At 36.3% G+C, this 17993-nt stretch overlaps 1 protein-coding gene across 2 annotated transcripts; it reads right to left on the reverse strand.

Moving 5' to 3' along the window:
* Nucleotides 1-4783: 4783 nt before the first annotated feature.
* Nucleotides 4784-17424, reverse strand: zbtb41 (zinc finger and BTB domain containing 41). Of its 2 annotated transcripts, none has more exons than XM_067362966.1 (11): nucleotides 17287-17424; nucleotides 15018-16224; nucleotides 13934-14141; nucleotides 10716-10785; nucleotides 10432-10579; nucleotides 10174-10303; nucleotides 9957-10052; nucleotides 9177-9283; nucleotides 8074-8179; nucleotides 7825-7913; nucleotides 4784-6221 (listed from the first exon to the last, which is right to left on the reverse strand). In XM_067362966.1, exons 2-11 carry the CDS (start codon nucleotides 16198-16200, stop codon nucleotides 5611-5613), a joined length of 2748 nt encoding a protein of 915 aa, XP_067219067.1. In that variant the 5' UTR covers nucleotides 16201-16224; nucleotides 17287-17424; the 3' UTR covers nucleotides 4784-5610. The 2 variants fall into 2 exon arrangements, with proteins under 2 accessions (XP_067219067.1, XP_067219066.1); XM_067362965.1 differs by having other exon boundaries at nucleotides 9930-10052.
* Between the last annotated feature and the right edge of the window lie 569 nt (nucleotides 17425-17993).

The following is a 17993-nucleotide window of genomic DNA, read 5'->3' on the forward strand; positions in this document are numbered from 1 at the left end:
AGTGTACAGCTTGTATTGCAGTCTCCTCAAAATAATTTAACACACAGCCATTAATGTCTAAACCACTGGCCACAAAAGTGAGTACACCCCTAAGTGAAAATGTCCAAATTGGGCCCAAAGTGTCAATATTTTGTGTGGCCACCATTATTTTCCAGCACTGCCTTAACCCTCTTGGCCATGGAGTTCACCAGAGCTTCACAGGTTACCACTGGAGTCTCTACCTCTTCCACTCCTCCATGACGACATCACGGAGCTGGTGGATGTTAGAGACCTTGTGCTCCACCTTCCGTTTGAGGATGCCCCACAGATGTTCAATAGGGTTTAGGTCTGGAGACATGCTCGGCCATTCCATCACCTTTACCCTCTGCTTCTTTAGCAAGGCAGTGGTTGTCTTGGAGGTGTGTTTTGGGTCGTTATCATGTTGGAATATCATGTTGCCCTGCGGCCCAGTCTCTGAAGGGAGGGGATCATGCTCTGTTCCCTCAATGAACTGTAGCTCCCCAGTGCCGGCAGCACTCATGCAGCCCCAAACCATGACACTCCCACCGCCATGCTTGACTGTAGGCAAGACACACTTGTCTTTGTACTCCTCACCTGGTTGCCACCACACACGCTTGACACCATCTGAATCAAATAAGTTTATCTTGGTCTCATCAGACCACAGGACATGGTTCCAGTAATCCATGTCCTTAGTCTTCTTGTCTTCAGCAAACTGTTTGCGGGCTTTTTTGTGCATCATCTTTAGAAGAGGCTTCCTTCTGGGACGACAGCCATGCAGACCAATTTGATGCAGTGTGCAGCGTATGGTCTGAGCACTGACAGGCTGACCCCCCCCCTTCAACCTCTGCAGCAATGCTGGCAGCGCTCATACATCTATTTCCCAAACACAACCTCTGGATATCACGCTGAGCACGTGCACTCAACTTCTTTGGTCGACAACGGCGAGGCCTGTTCTGAGTGGAACCTGTCCTGTTAAACCACTGTGTGGTCTTGGCCACCGTGCTGCAGCTCAGTTTCAGGGTCTTGGCAATCTTCTTATAGCCTACGCCATCTTTATGTAGAGCAACAATTCTTTTTTTCAGATCCTCAGAGAGTTCTTTGCCATGAGGTGCCATGTTGAACTTCCAGTGACCAGTATGAGAGAGTGAGAGCGATAACACCAAATTTAACACACCTGCTCCCCATTCACACCTGAGACCTTGTAACACTAATGAGTCACATGACATCGGGGAGAGAAAATGGCTTATTGGGCCCAATTTGGACATTTTCACTTAGGGGTGTACTCACTTTTGTGGCCAGCGGTTTAGACATTAATGGCTGTGTGTTGAGTTATTTTGAGGGGACTGCAAATCTACACTTATGCAAGCTGTACACTCACTACTTTACATTGTAGCAAAGTGTCATTTCTTCAGTGTTGTCACATGAAAAGATATAATAAAATATTTACAAAAATGAGAGGGATGTACTCACTTCTGTGGGATACTGTAGATATGGAAACGCCAGTTATGAATTGATGCTACGGATGTATGTAGCTAATGTTTATGCTCAATTTGCACAGAATATTTTCCAAAGAAGTAGGACAGAGAACTTGTCAGCTGTAGCTTTAGCCTAAGGAAAAACAAAAAACAATAGTGTGAATGAAGTATTCTTATTAGGCTGCATCTCAAGTGGAAAAAGTGGACATGACCCTGTACGTTCTTTTTTGTTTACTGGAGTTTGTTTTATATAAAAATCACTTAATTTACAGTTAGCACATAGCATATATTAATAAAAATATTTATCTAAATTAGCTTTTGGTTATTGTATTCTGCAGATCGAAAAACAACATAAAAGCAGCCCTTTAAGGAGCATCTGTTTCTGATGGATATTAGGCAACTGTAGATTTGTTTCCATATCAACAAATCCTAAGATATTTATAGATAGGCCTATATATTTTCCTTCAATACTCTTGATGTCAAACTCACTTTTAAACAAGCTCCACAGAATGGGAACCAAACAACTAATATTTCTGACCAGTAGACAAGAAGAATATGGCAAATGGAGAAAAAAAACAAAATGAAGGTAAGTCATTAAAAGATGGACAACTGTGAAGACACAGACGATTCAAATTGTTTTTGGAGGATACTGGGCTTTATAAGTTTATTTTAATATTATTGGGGATTATAAGTTGCTTCTGTATCAATAAATTCTACTAGATGGCCATCATAGATAGAATGCTTATTTATAATGCTGGCTGTATTACATACAAATTATAGTTGGTTACTGATTCCAAATGATATAAAAATTGTAGTTAGTAAAGTAATCCATTACAATTTTAAGGTAATGTAATCTGACTACTTTTGGATTCATTTTAGTTTACTTTTGATCTAACTTATCACATTGATTTGAATAGTATAGTCTTTTACCATACTGATATAAAAATACAAAGTGAAAGAAAATATCCCAGCATTGCAATGTAAAAATTAAATGATGTGAACGTACATTTTAATGTGTTTGAAAGACAAAAGCCTTCCAAAGACTGTAATACATGAGTAAATTAGTCACTGAGAGATATTTCAATATAATAAGTTGAGTTCATTCAGTTTGCAATGTTGAGAAATCATTTCTTAAAAGTAAAATGATTTCTGTAAATTCAGCGATCAAATGCAGTGATAGGCTCATCAAGACTATGTCTGGTGTGTGTGTGCAATTCCACAAACCTAGGCTTTTTTTTTTTATTTATTATTATTATTTAGAAAGATACATTGAAAATATATAACAAAGGGAGAATCAGTGAATTATTTATATTTATTTATATACTGATTCTCCCTAAATACTTCTTTGTTATATTTTAAATGTAAAAAAAAAAAAGCCTAGGTTATGGAATTGAATAATTCACTGCCATTGTGAGATCACATGTAATCAATAAAAAAGTAAACATTTATTTTTAAAACATAATATAATCTAATTACAAGAACTTAATTTTTGGAATCTGATTACATAATCCAGAATACATGTAATCAGTTACTACCCAGCTCTGCCTATATATTTTCCGTCAAAACTTTCAAGCAGAAGAGCTCACTTTTAAACAAACACCTTATACACTTTATCATTTCTTGCCAATAAATTCGTAGGAAAATGCAACGTGGCAAGCGGGAAAGTCATAAACATGGACAGATGGCAACAGTTAGTGCAGATGATCGGAATGGAGAAACATTTTAAGTTCTGATCCAAAGGTGACAGTAGAAATTAGAATCAGAAAGAGCTTTATTGCTGTTTCCTGGAAGCTTCCAATACACAGAGACGACAACAGTACAGTAAGACATAGGAATAAGACACACACACACCCACAAATAGACAAATTTGCATATACAGGTGTGCTATATACAGCAGAGTGTAACATTTACAGACTATTACATAAATAATATAAAGACAAATAACATAAAGATCAAATATATTAAATTAATAACCATGTTAATATATAAAAAAAGGTTTAAAATAAGCAGAACGATGGAGCCTTCGAGTCAAAAAGGTTCAGGCCCACTGATTTAAAGTGTGTTGAACACAAGAGCTGCTGGTATTTGACCACAGGGAGGCAGTGTGACTCAAATGGCCAAAAATTGTACTTGCATCATGTACCACATTAGCTCTTGGTCCACTGCTGACTTTACTATGCCATTGGCATTTTGCTACTTTTTGTGTCACAGTCAGATTTAGTTGTAATCTCATCCATGTGATTGAGATGCATGGTTTAGGGCACAAAATTTGTTGTGAATGGACAAATGGAGAGTAACATATGTCAAAACTGTGGATAGGAAATGCTGTTTTAAAACTAAATAACTGCAGAAAGAAAACAGAACAAAATGCTTTTAAATCCTCTTTAAACCTATAAAGCCAACTGTATTAAATTTGATGTGCAAATTTTTAAGGCCTCTTAATGATCAAAACAATCAAAACTTGCCTGAAAACCTGTTGTACACAATCTATTGTCTTCTGATTGATATTTTTGTTTGTTTTTTGGGGTTTTTTTAGCAAGTAAAATGCCTTTTAGTATAATTCTAACAACATTTAACTTCACATTGTGGTACAGTTTCTTTTTGCTGTGAAATATTTACTTATGTTTATAAAGCAAATGTAAGAATAACATTTAGATTTTTAGTAATATTTCACTTACTGGACTGAAGCAACTTACTTGATTATCCATACATCTTATTTAAAATGTCAAAATGTGAATGTCATACATCATCAGACTTTTGAGGAACTATGAATTCATAAATTTATATGAATTTTATGTAAGTCATCTGCTATACTATTATAAAGATCTCATTTATTTAAATGACAAGCTATCATCTTACTATTTCACCATATAAATATCAGCAACTTCACCAAATTGCATATTTTTGCTCAGTTATTAGTGTTTCAGAATAAAATTAGTTTTTTAAATCCTACTATGTGAGTGATAAAAGCCTGAAGATATGATTAATACTTCAGATTTTGTCAAAAGGTTCAATAAACTATTCTATTAAAAAGAAAAAGAAAGAAAAGGTTTTTCAGACTATTATTTCATATGTCAGGCATTACAGGGTTAAATAGACCAACTCAAATCAGCAAACAGTATAAAACTGATTTCCCAAAGAAAGCGGTGAGAATTGTTTTATCTAAAACTTTTTCCAACATCCCACCATGTGACTGAACAGCCAAACAAAAACACAATACAAACGACTAGAACAAGCAGTTTGAAATAACTTCCTGAACTCATTGTTCCAGAGTGTTTTATTTACAAGAACACAAGCATAAACTTTGGTTAGGGATGAATTACTTGAGAAGATTTGACATGAATATAATTACTCACCAGCACTGCGGTTATCTGTTACATATATGAACACAATCGGTTTATAAAGGACAGAATTATTGGAGATTTACAGACACAGATTCCATCTACAGTCAAAGTTCATAGTCCTGATGTGGATGATAGTATCCTCAAGTCATTATTAGCTGTCCACCTTCAATATTAAATGAATAGTTCACACAAAAAGTAAAATTCGGTCATTATTTATTCCCCCTCATGTGGTTCCAAACTATTTTTTTGCTTTGAATTACAATAGTCATTTCTGTAGAATCTACATGTGGCATTTTATGCCTGTAGAGGGTTAGTTCACCAAAAAATGACATTTCTGTCATTAAGTACTCACCCTCATGTCGTTCCAAAGACCTTCGTTCATCTTCGGAACGCAAATGAAGATCTTTTTGATGAAATCCAAGGTTTTTAATAAGAAATTGATGAATAAAGTCATTATTTTTGTTTTGTTTTTGCGCACAAAAAGTATTTTCGTCGCTTCATAACATTAAGGTTGATCCACTGTAGACATGTGGACTATCTTAATGTCTTTATTACCTTTCTGGACCTTGAATGATGGAAATGATGTTGCTTTCTATGGATTTCATCAAAAATAACTTAATTTGTGTTCTGAAGATGAAGAAAGGTCTTACGGGTTTGGAACGACATGAGGGTGAGTAATTAATGACAGAAATTTTATTTTTGGGTGAACTAACCCTTTAAGATCAGCACATAGAGACTGAGGAGTGAGGATCAAAAGGAATTCATGTGAAGAACAACGCGTATGTCATGAATTAATGAGTATGTTCAGCACTAGACATGTTCTGTACAGATGTGGCTGAGTCCAGTCCCAATAGTGTGCCTAAGTAGGACTGCTCTCGAGGGTCCAGCATCTGGTCTGGCCGCACTGGGTGCACTATGTTGGTTGGCTGAGGTGTGAGGGTGTACTTTTCTAAGAACACTAGGTCACTGGCGGACTGGTAGCCTGTCTGCTGTTGCTGGCTCACAGCTGGAAGGACGCCATGTGGTGCGCTGTGCACTGCGAGCTCAGCATCCTCAGTCATCTGGACGGGGACGAGCGTCACAGGAACGCAAACATCAGCCGCCACACTCTGCAGCACAGTCTTAGATGTGTTGTGGTATGGTTTGGGTGTTTCGTTTGACGGCAACGGCTCGGTCAGCTTGCTAGCGGGGGGCGCAGACAGGTTCTGCTGTTGCTGGTCGAGCGAGCGGGCGCTGTGCACGTGGTCCACGTGATACTTGAGCTTGTCCTTACGTTTGAAGGTAGCACTGCAGTGCGGGCAGTTGAAAGGACGTACATCTGAGTGGATGACCATGTGTTTGGTCAAAGTCTTCTTGATGCGGAAGGTCTGGTTACAGATCACACACCGGTGGGGTTTCTCACCTGAGGACAGCAAAATATTGGATCAGAAAAAGTTGTGTAGCAGAAATGCCACAATTTGCCGTTAAAATTTAATGTACGCAACCGTTCAAAAGTTTGAGGTCGGTAAGTATTTTAAATGTTTTTGAAAAAAGTCTCTTATGTTCACAAAGGCTGCATTTTTTGATCAAAAAGGCAGTAAAAGGTATCAGTACAATCAAAATTAAGTGAAAATGATTCGGATTCGTTACATATCACGATCATATACTGATAAGTTATTATTGCGATACTCCAAGACATACAGTAAAAGGTAACAAAAAATTAAAGGTGCCGTAGAACGTCTTTTCACAAGATGTAATATAAGTCTAAGGTGTCCCCTGAATGTGTCTGTGAAGTTTCAGCTCAAAATACCCCATAGATTTTTTTTAATTAATTTTTTTAACTGCCTATTTTGGGGCATCATTAACTATACACCGATTAAGCGTGTGCGGCCCCTTTAAATCCTCTCGCTCCCTGCCTCTCAAGCTCTCGACTATTATACAGTGCATTTACAAAGTTCACACAGCTAATATAACCCTCAAATGGATCTTTACAAGATGTTCGTCATTCATGCTGCATGTATGCATCGATTCCTGTGAGTAAAGTATTTATTTGGATGTTTACATTTGATTCTGAATGAATTTGAGGCTGTGATCCGTGGCTAACGGCTAATGCTACACTGTTGGAGAGATTTATAAAGAATGAAGTTGTGTTTATGAATTATACAGACTGCAAGTGTTTAAAAATGAAAATAGTGACGGCTCTTGTCTCCGCGAATACAGTAATAAATGATGGTAACTATAACCACATTTAACAGTACATTAGACGAAACATTTAGAAAGACAATTTACAAATATCACTAAAAATATCATGTAATCATGGATCATGTCAATGTTATTATCGCTCCATCTGCCATTTTTCGCTGTTGTCCTTGCTTGCTTACCTAGTCTGATGATTCAGCTGTGCACAGATCCAGACTTTAATACTGGCTGCCCTTGTCTAATGCCTTTAACATGGGCTGGCATATGCAAATATTGGGGGCGTACATATTAATGATCCCGACTGTTACGTAACAGTCGGCGTTATGTTGAGATTCGCCTGTTTTTCGGAGGTCTTTTAAACAAATGAGATTTATATAAGAAGGAGGAAACAATGGAGTTTGAAACTCTCTGCATGTCATTTCCATGTACTGAACTCTTGTTATTCAACTATGCTGAAGTAAATTCTATTTTTTTGATTCTAGGGCACGTTTAACTGTTGATTAAAATGCTAAATTTGGTACTACAATGGGGGTGGAAATGAATGGGCTTGGACTTGGTGCTGTTAACCCAATGCACATGACAAGGGTGACACCAGAACAAAAATGTTCAAGATTCTGAAGATGAAAATACAGAATTAGATATATTTAAACATTTTTACTGGTAACATAAAACTTTTGGCATTATCAGGATCCACAAATATTCCTCCATTGCATTTTTATACATATTACTAAACATTATATAGTAGTTTACTGTAGTACTGATACTAAAACTCTGAAAACTTGTCAATTGTTTTCTCACACAGTAGTGTATATGGTAATGTATTTTACCTGAATGTGTTCTGAAATGTGACATGAGGTTGGTCTTCCCTCTGAACTCTTTCTTGCACACCTGACACTGATGCACTACTGCTTTATACCTGTTAAATTATAGAACATTATCATGAAATCACAGATCTCACACAACCAACATCAACTGCAGGCATTATTTTGTATTGCATAACAAAGACCACATGTATCATCACAAAAACTTTGTTTTCTGAAATTGGTGCGTGTGTGTTTGTGTATGTGTTGACATGCCTTCGCCAGATCTTCTCTCCCAGGTGAATGCTTTTATAATGGACAGTCAAGTGGTCGGCACGTCGGAAGCATTTTCCACACTCTTCACACTGGTGCGCTCTCTCCCCTACACAAAATAAATGTTATGAAGCACATAAAACAGTCATGGGCAGGATGAACAATCTCATATGGGTAATTTAATAGTTTTAAGGTGGATTTCAGTGTTTTTAGCCTTAAAGGCACAATCCAAAATGAAGGGGCATCCAAAAATGAACATTTTGGTAACCAGTTTCAGTCCCTATTGATTTACATTATATTTTTTGACCATACGATGGAAATCAACTGAAAACTAAACTCTTTGGCTACCAACATTCTTCAAGATATCTTATTTTGTGTTCCACCGATTTCAAAACACTGCATGAAGCTTCAGAAGCGTTATGAATCAGCGTATCGAATCATGATTCGGATCGCGTGTCAAACCGCCAAACTGCTGAAATCATGTGACTTTGGTGCTCTGAACAGCTGATTCATAACGCTCTGAAGCTTCCTGAAGCAGTGTTTTGAAATCGGCCATCACCATATAAGTCATTATTTATTTTTTTTTTTTGGCGCACCAGAAATATTCTCGTCGCTTTATAATATTAATATCGAGCCACTGTACTCACATGAACTGATTTAAATATGTTTCTAGTACCTTTATGGATCTTGAGAGAGGAAAGTGTAATTGCTCCCTATGCAGGCCTCACGGAGCCATCGGATTTCAACAAAAATATCTTAATTTGCATTCCAAAGATTAACGAAGGTCTTACGAATGTGGAACGGCATGAGCGTGAGTAATAAATGACACTAAAGTGAACTAACCCTTTAATTATCTGAACCTGCTCCTCCCGAACTTTGTTAATAAAACTTCATTAAGTGATGATACAATTTGGGTCGACAGTTTTAAATCCTAGTGAGTCATCCATCTAGACATTTAAGGCATCAATGAAGCGCTCCAGATATGATGGCTGACAAACAGTAGGGGAAATGATGTCACCTTGAATTAACTTAGCATGTTAAATCACAGTATGTTAAAATTTCTATGGTAAATATCTGTGGTTTCTGAACTTGAATTTGAAAATTACCTGTATGAATTTTTTTGTGTTTCTTTAGATGATCGTGGCGAATGAAAGTTTTGCCACATTCGTCACATTCATATCGCTTGTCCTCATGATGAACACGAAGGTGAAGCCTAAAATATAGACAAAACAACAGCACTGGTAATAAATAAAACTATCCCATTTAAAGGGTTAGTTCACCCGAAAATGAGAATTCTTTCATTATTTACTCATGCCGTTCCACACCCATAGGATTTTGTTCATCTTCAGAACACAAATTAAGATATTGTCTATGGAGGGACAGAAATCTCTCATATTTCATCAAAAATATCTTAATTTTTGTTCTGAAGATGAATGAAAGTCGTACAGATTTGGAACAACATGAGGGTGAGTAATTAATGACAGAATTCTCATTTTCGGGTGAACTAACCCTTTAATGTTCTATCCAATTACTTTTAATCTTGTTCAAATGTTTGGGGTTAGTACAGTTTTCAATGATGCATTATACAGTACTTAACATAATAAATGCTATTATTTGGAACTTTCTATTCATCAAAAATGTTTCATGGTTTCCACAAATATATTAAGCAGCATAACTGCTTAATAATACGATATGTTTCTAGTCAACAAAACATCAATTAGAATGATTTTTGAAGGATCATGTGACACTGAAGACTGGAGTAATGATGCTGAAAATTCAGCTTTGCATCACAGGAATAAATTACATTTTAAAATACATTCAAACAGAATCATGAATCATGTTTCTTGTATGTATCTTACATACAGTAGTTCCGCACTCTCACAGACCTGTAGGAGCTTCCGTGACGGAAACTTTGTCCGCAGATGCTGCACAAGTGAGGTTTTTCCCCGCTATGGATCCTCAGATGCTCTCTGAGGGTTGTCCTAAAAATATGTTCAAAGATTAGCTGAGAGAGTTTATTTTTGAATAAAACATCCAACAATTATTGCACTGGTATACGGTTTTGGTAATATCAGTGTTTTAAGCATAACAGCTGCATCTTACCTCTCTCGAACTGATTTGCCACAAAGAAAGCAGGTCCATTTCCTCTTCCCCCCATGTGTGCACTCTATGTGACGTTTGCGGTTTCCTGTGTCATTAAACTGACGACCACAGATGTCACAAGGAAAGGGTCCTAGATATTGGACATTTTGTCAACATTAGGGTCTGGGTCCAATGCAAGTTAAACATTTTTGGTGCTGTTCATTACTCAAATAAATAAATAAATAAATAAATAAAAAATAAAAAATTGTAAAGCTTTACCCAAATGGAACTTTTCTTGGTGCTTCAACCGGGCAAATCTCGACTTAAAGTAGTCATCACAGTAGGCACATTTGAAGGGTTTGTCCTGTGAATGTAAGATCATGTGCTCCTCCAGATGGGGGCGACGACTGAATGACTTGTGACAGATCTACAAAATACAGCAACGGGAAAGCAGTGATACAGGCAATTGTAAAATTGTTTGCAAACAGAATTTCATGTCAACTTCAAGGCATTTTGTGGCCATTTGAATATAGTGCATAAAATACATAAGGTAAATAACTCACGTCACATTTCCAGCCTTCACTCTTCTTCTTTTTCTGAGTGAGAAACTCCTGGAGGTGGTCAGGATGAAATCTATTAGCAGACAATGTGTTGGACTTTGGTCACATACTCAGGCAAGGTAAAGCATTTCATTATCAAAACAACAGTTCTGAAAATGTATTGGAAACTACAGCGAGTGACTTTGCAAAACACATTAAATGAAAAGATGTTTTCCCAATAGATGGCTGAATAAACTGAACAGGAAAAATAATGTAAACAAAACAGAAGAATGGACCCTTTTGAAATTTCCAGGATTCTCAGAAGCAGAAGCCATCATAGATGGGTACATTTGTAAAAAATTTGTAAAAGGGACAAATATGCAGCAAATGTGATTTTTTTTTGTATTCCCATTTGTTTCAGGAGCAAAAGAAAAAAAAATCCATGATAGCGTTCCACAACTTTCCAAAAGAGGACAAATATAGAGAAATTTATTACAGCATTCAGAAGAGAGAAAGATGTCAAATTTACAGTTACTCCCTCAGCTAAATATGTACTATGTTTACAATGTTAATAATTGTGGAAATGCATGTATTTATTTAGTAGACACAGAATACATAACAGCCATCTCTTAAAGGGATAATTTATGGGCTTATATTTATGGGATTTTTGTGCCTTTATTTGGAGAGGACAGTAGAGAGCAGGCAGGAATCGAACTCAGGTCGTCAAGAACACATTTGTGCCATATGTCGGCACACTAACCACTAGGCTATTGGCGAGGGCTTAAAGGGATAATTTTCACCCAAAAATGAAAATTCTCTCATCATTTACTCACCCTCATGTCGTTACAAACCTGTATGACTTTTATTCTTCTGCGGAACACAAAATAAGATTTTGAAGAATGTTGGTAACCAAACAGTTTTGGTTCCCATTGACTGCTATTGTATGGTCAAAAAAATATAATGGAGAACCGAAGCTGTTTGGTTACCAGCATTCTTCAAAATATCATCCTTTGTGTTCTACAGAAGACCATCATTCCACAAAAAGTTGGTATGAACCATTTCTATAACAAATTGTGCTGATTTAAAGGTTTTGTCCACTTTTAAATAAACTTTTCATGATAATTTACTCACCCCCATGTCATCCAAGATTTGTCTTTCTTCAGTCAAAAAGAAATTAAAATTTTTGATGAAAACATTCCAGGATTTTTCTCCATATAGTGGACTTCAATGAGCACCAAACAGTTGAAGGTCAAAATTAGTTTCACTGCAGCTTCAAATTGTTCTACATGATCCCAGACGAGAAATAATGGTCTTATCTAGAGAAACCATTACTCATTTAAAAAAAAAAAAAAAAAAAAAAAAATTTATACATTTTAACCAGAAATGCAAAATTCATTTTGAACTAGCTCTCTTCTTCTCTATTAGAATTCCAGCAGTGTAGACACTGATAAGTGTATTACTGCCCTCCTCAGGTCAAAGTTTTGAACTAATTTTTATATGCAATATGCTAGTTCAATAGTATATAACAATTAGTTCAAACTTTGACCTGTGGAGGGCAGTAATACACTTAGCAGCAGTGTCTACACTGCTGGAATTCTAATAGAGAAGAAGAAGAGATCTAGTTCAAGATGAGCATTTATGGTTAAAACTATATAATTTTTAATTTTTTTCAGAAAATGAGCGATGGTTTCACTAGATAAGACCCTTATTTCTCATCTGGGATAATGTAGAACAATTTGAAGCTGCAGGGAAACTAATTTTGACTGTTTGGTGCCCATTGAAGTCTATTATAAGGAGAATAATCCTGGAATGTTTTCATCAAAAACTTTAATTTCTTTTCGACTGAAGAAAGAAAGACATGAACATCTTGGATGGCATGGGGGTGAATAAATTATCAATAAAATTTACATGAAGAAAATGAAGCCCACTTTGAAGACCATTAGGATTATTTTGTTTTATATTATTTTTATGACAATTAAGATCACACAATTTCCTAATTGTCCATGGTAATTTGTTCATATGTTATCATTTGAAATGCCCATTATTCTCAAAGTTGGGGTGGTCTGTGTAATCAGTGTGGCAGTTGGCAGAGGTCAGAGATTTTTCACTGCAATCTTGCATCAAGGTTTCTCTCGTGGCCACATCCAGTGAGGTTGGCTACAGTGCCATGAGCATTACACTTCTTGATAACATTATGTGTGATGAAAACAGGAACATCAAGGTCTATGGAGATGTGCTTGTAGCCTTGAGATTGTCCATGCTTGGCTATAATCTTGTTTCTGACCACTTCACATAATTCTCTGGTTTTCTTTCTTTTGTCCATTCTCTTTGTAGTACACGCTGGCTGCTTCCGAAAACTGTAAAATGCTGCCTTCTGAGGACACATTTCAAGGTAGGAAGGCATCAAGGCATGTCCGAATCTAATGTTAGCTTCACTTCCTGTCTCATGAGATACCTTCATCTGATCGATTTTTGAAGGAAGCATAGATGTAACCTTAGCTGCCTTTGATATCCCACAATCCTATGCTTTCCATTTTGTGACAGTTGAGCTAGAAAAATAAAGATGGCGTCCGAAAGTTGCGTTTGCTGCTAAGTTTGTGTATAAATGTACGATTTTGACCAACATATTTCAATTTTGATATCATTTCTATCGAGAAATTACTACTGTAATAATTAAATATTTGTTTAGTTTTCACCAAAGCTCGCGCTATATTGCTGTAGATCATTAAACTGTTACACTGCCTCAGAAGTATGTCCGAAATGAGTTTCGTGAGGTACCTTCATGCACAAATGCTGCCGTACAAGTCATTCTCTTATAAGACAGCGAGGCAGCAAGACAGCTACCTAGGTTTTCGGATGCAGCCATAGTGAATATGTGACTGGAATTGAACAGTAGGGTTCAATTTTAAAGTGAACAAGAATCACTTGCTTGAAATGAATCATTTTTTACTACCTCTAGAAGGTGCCAATAATACTGTCCAGGCCATTTTACAATTTCTCTGTGAAGCTACCTAAGATTTAATAAATTATTCATCAGATTTTGTTGTTTTGTTTAGCTGCACATCAAAGCCAACAGTCAACAGTTTTCTGGAAGAAATTGTGGCTTAGAAATTGTCACAATGCAAAAACAATCTTAATCATCATAAAATAGGCTTTATTTTCTTCATGGAAAAGTTTAATTTCTTTGTTTTGATTTTTGTGTTTTGTTTTTAAATTATGATTGCGATGGGATTCCCACTCACCTCTTCACGTGTCTGCTGAGAGTCTTCCTGCTGGCATGAAGCTTGTTGCAGAAGGGACATTTGTGCTCTTTCCTCTGGACGGGTGTATCACTGTCATGTTTCTTCTTGTGCACAGTGAGGTTCGATTTGGTGGAGTAGCACTGAAGACAGATGTCACACTGGAAAGGTTTTTCTCCTGTGTGTACTCTGGTGTGACTCTCATATTTACCTACAAAATGAGGAAAAGCAAAGCAGCGACTGAGACAAAGCCTGACATAAGCCATTACATTAACATCAAAAATGGTATTAATCTTTTTATTCAAATAATAATAATAGAAATGAAGCAAATTGCTGCCTTCCTTATGATATCAGGACAGTTGTATAGCCCTAACATTTTTGACTTATGCCCCAAAAATATCAAATATAAATTTTAATACAGAAATTAAAAACATGCTCATCATAGAAGAGGTGTATTCAAGTCACAGTATGCACACTGTCGTTCAAAAGTTTGTGGTCAGTAAGATTTTTTTTTTTTTTTAAAAAGAACTTAATACGTTTATTCAGTAAGGACACATTAAATTTATCAAACGTGATAGCAAATACAATTCATGATGTTACAAAAGGTTTATTTCAAATAAATGCTGTTCTTTTAAATTGTCTATTCATCAAAAAATCATAAAAAAATATCACAGATTCCACAAAAATATTAAGCAGCTTAACTGTTTTCAACATTGCTGATAAGAAGTGTTTCTTGAGCATCAAATCAGCATATTAGAATAGTTTCTAAAGGATCATGTGACTGAAGACTAAAATTATTATGAAATTCAGCTTTGCATCACAAGAATACATTACATTTTAAAACATATAAGAATATAGTTAAGTTTTAAACTGTAATAATATTTCACGGTATTACTGTTTCACTGTATTTTGGATCAAATAAATGCAGCCTTGATGAGCATAAGAGACTTCTTTTAAAACATAAAATCTTACCAACTTTTGAACAGTAGTGTATGTACTGCATTATTAATGTATATTAAATAAATTAAGAGATAAGACAAAAAAAGTCACAGACTACATCCTTCAGCCTTTACATTATAGTGCTCACCTATGCGATCAAAGGTCTTTTCACATTTGGGACATTTTAGAGTCTTTTTGTTTGCGCTCTGGACCACAACGGGAGCAAGTCCCTCAGGAAAGACATGACCGGTGACCTCCGTCGCTTGGTTTTGCTCCTCAACAGCATGACTGGATCTCGGTTCGGTCTCCTTCTGGGTCTCAGCGTCCTCTCCAGCCTTACTGAGTTCAGCCACATGTTCCTCCTCTTGCTTCTCATCGTCTTCGCCTTCTGCCTCCTCCATCTCCACAGTGGAAGTTTCTTCTCGGGCCTCCTTACTACTTTGCTCTTCCTGCTCATTCTGTTGCTCTTCCTCACTTTCATCATCTTCTTCTTCCTCCTCCTCAAAGGGCGCATCGTCATCCTTTGGAGTTTTTTGACTGGGTTTTCCAGACTGGACGTGGCCATTTCCGCTCTCCTGGCTCTCAAATTTGGCAGGGGTCCTCCTCTGACGGGCAGATCTGCGGGTAGTGGCTGCAGATGTGATTGCCGGGTTTTGCTCTTCCTCAACATGGCAACCAGCGCTGTGCGTCTTAGCCAGGTGATTCTCCAGAGACTTCTTGTAGCAGAATGTGCGATTGCAAAAGGAGCACTTGGCTCCTCCTGATGTTTGGATATTCGGGACATCTGGGGTCTCCAGTGGAACCTGCTGAACATCACTTTCTTCATCAGCCTGAGCTGGAGTCACCCACTTTGCTAAAAGATTTACAGCTTCCATCATATCCAGAAAACAAGCGGCCTCGGCCAAAGCAGGAATCTGGCTTTCTGAAACTTCAAATTCAGACGTGTAGAGGAAGTTCAGCAAGTGTCCAAAGATGGAGCCCTCTATGTTATCAATGGTAACATGGTGCAGTTTGGGGTTTTCACTAAATCTGGCATGAAAATAGACACTGCCAAAAGCCAAAACCACCTTGTGGGCATGATAAATCTTCCCACTGACCGTGACAGTTATGTCACAGAATGATGGCAGTTTCTGACGGTCTTCATTCAAGAACTTCAAGAAACAGCCATCAGTTTGGGATATTTGCAGATGCCTCTTTTCCTGTGAAGAATCTTTATTGGCCACGTCAACATCGCTCCGGGCATCACACGCCGTTGGCCCATCACATGCTGTCTCTTGAGTTTCTTTGCTACCGATATCCTTCGCTTTTTGTGGACTGACTTTCTTCTTCATGTTTAGGGTTTTCAAAAAAAAGAGCTGAAAAATACATTTACAGAAACACTGATTCTTTAGTATTTATTTATGGGTTTATAGTTATTTACTTAATAGTGTATTAAACTGTTAATACATTTATAGGTATTTTATTACAATGATTAGTTGTGAATACTGTTACTTATAAACAAAAAAATGTGGACTGTCATGGTATTTCTTATAAATATATATCATTCACCTGGATTAAGAATGAATAGAGAATATATGATGGTTTTGCCTCCATCTATTGAAAACCATATTTTACATATCACACGTATTAATTTAAGAACCTTTTATTAACCTGTTCCTTCAGTAAGTATATATTGTTTATTTTAAAAAAAAATCTATTATTTATTTATTTAAATTTTTGCATAGATTATAATGGAAACATAATGTCGAAACTATACATTTTAAATACAAATAAATTGCACATTTGTGTTAAGTACATCCTACTAGTTTTCAATTCTGATTTATTTCAAAGTGGAAACAACAACAAAACTCTAATAGCTAGTAAAATTGTGGGACATATTTTGTCCAATAGCAAATTTTGACTAAACCATTAATGTTGATTATGCATTTAACAGCGCAGTCATTTGTTGAATTAATCTAAATAACAGAATCATGCCACAGGAATAATATACATACACACACACACACACACACACACACACACACACATATATATATATATATATATATATATATATATATATATATATATATATATATATATATATATGGAGTTAGTGACATGCAGTCTGTAACTTCAGACAGAACGAAGCATTGACAGTGCCATATATGAGGACGTTTTGCTTGCAGTCCTGCACTGGGTGAGGAAATGACACAAACGAAACAAACACATTACAACATGTTCAGTATGCATTACATTATACACACATTCCGCTGCGAATGAGAACAATGCAAATCTGAAGTGAACTACCCCTTACGGCCCCCCATTATGTCATGCTCCCATAGGGCCCCTCCAGAACAGGAGTGCGCTGACAAACGACCCTAAAATGGCCCATGGCAAACTACGAAGAGCGACTTGTTTCTCAGTTCCAGTCTTACCTTTAAAAAGATTAAACATGCGGTGGGGTTTTGAAGCGGTCTCTTATTTTACCTTTGTATACAAACAACAAAATTATAAGATTATAAAACGCGTATTGTGTCCTTTTTCCATCGTCCAGGGTTCCAACGTCTCAACAAACTGTTTTATCATTGGCTAATGGCGAAATGTCTTCCTGTTTCATTGGTTGACATGTACAAAGTATTCGTCCTCCGAAAATAACCTCTGTGTAAAACTTGTAATTTAATGAAAGTTAATAATGTATTATTTTCATTTATAAATAATAATAATAATAATATTAATAACAATGAATGTGCAACGACGTTAGAAGCGTAGCATTATGGGTAATGTAGTTGCCTATTTGGTGAATGGAAATTCCAGGATCAAGTTCAACATTGCACACAAACGTAAAAATATCTAAATGCAGTCATTATTTATTAATTATATACATATTTTATTAAATTATTAATATTTATAGAATATGACGTGTTCCATGGAAATATGTAGGATATTATCCATGTAAAATAAATAAACAAAACTGTAAATTAACAAAATTTTTAACAGTCAAAAGTTCGAACATCATTTATTATTTTACACATTTTATATAGGAATTAGCCAAAATAGTGATCAAATGTTAAGCTATATTTTAGCTTCTTTACAGTTAATTTAGGATTTCTCAGTCACGTTCCAGTAGGATTCTGTCTCTCCG

The sequence above is a fragment of the Chanodichthys erythropterus genome, chromosome 16 (genome assembly GCF_024489055.1).
Source record: "Chanodichthys erythropterus isolate Z2021 chromosome 16, ASM2448905v1, whole genome shotgun sequence".
Classification (NCBI taxonomy): Eukaryota; Metazoa; Chordata; class Actinopteri; order Cypriniformes; family Xenocyprididae; genus Chanodichthys; species Chanodichthys erythropterus.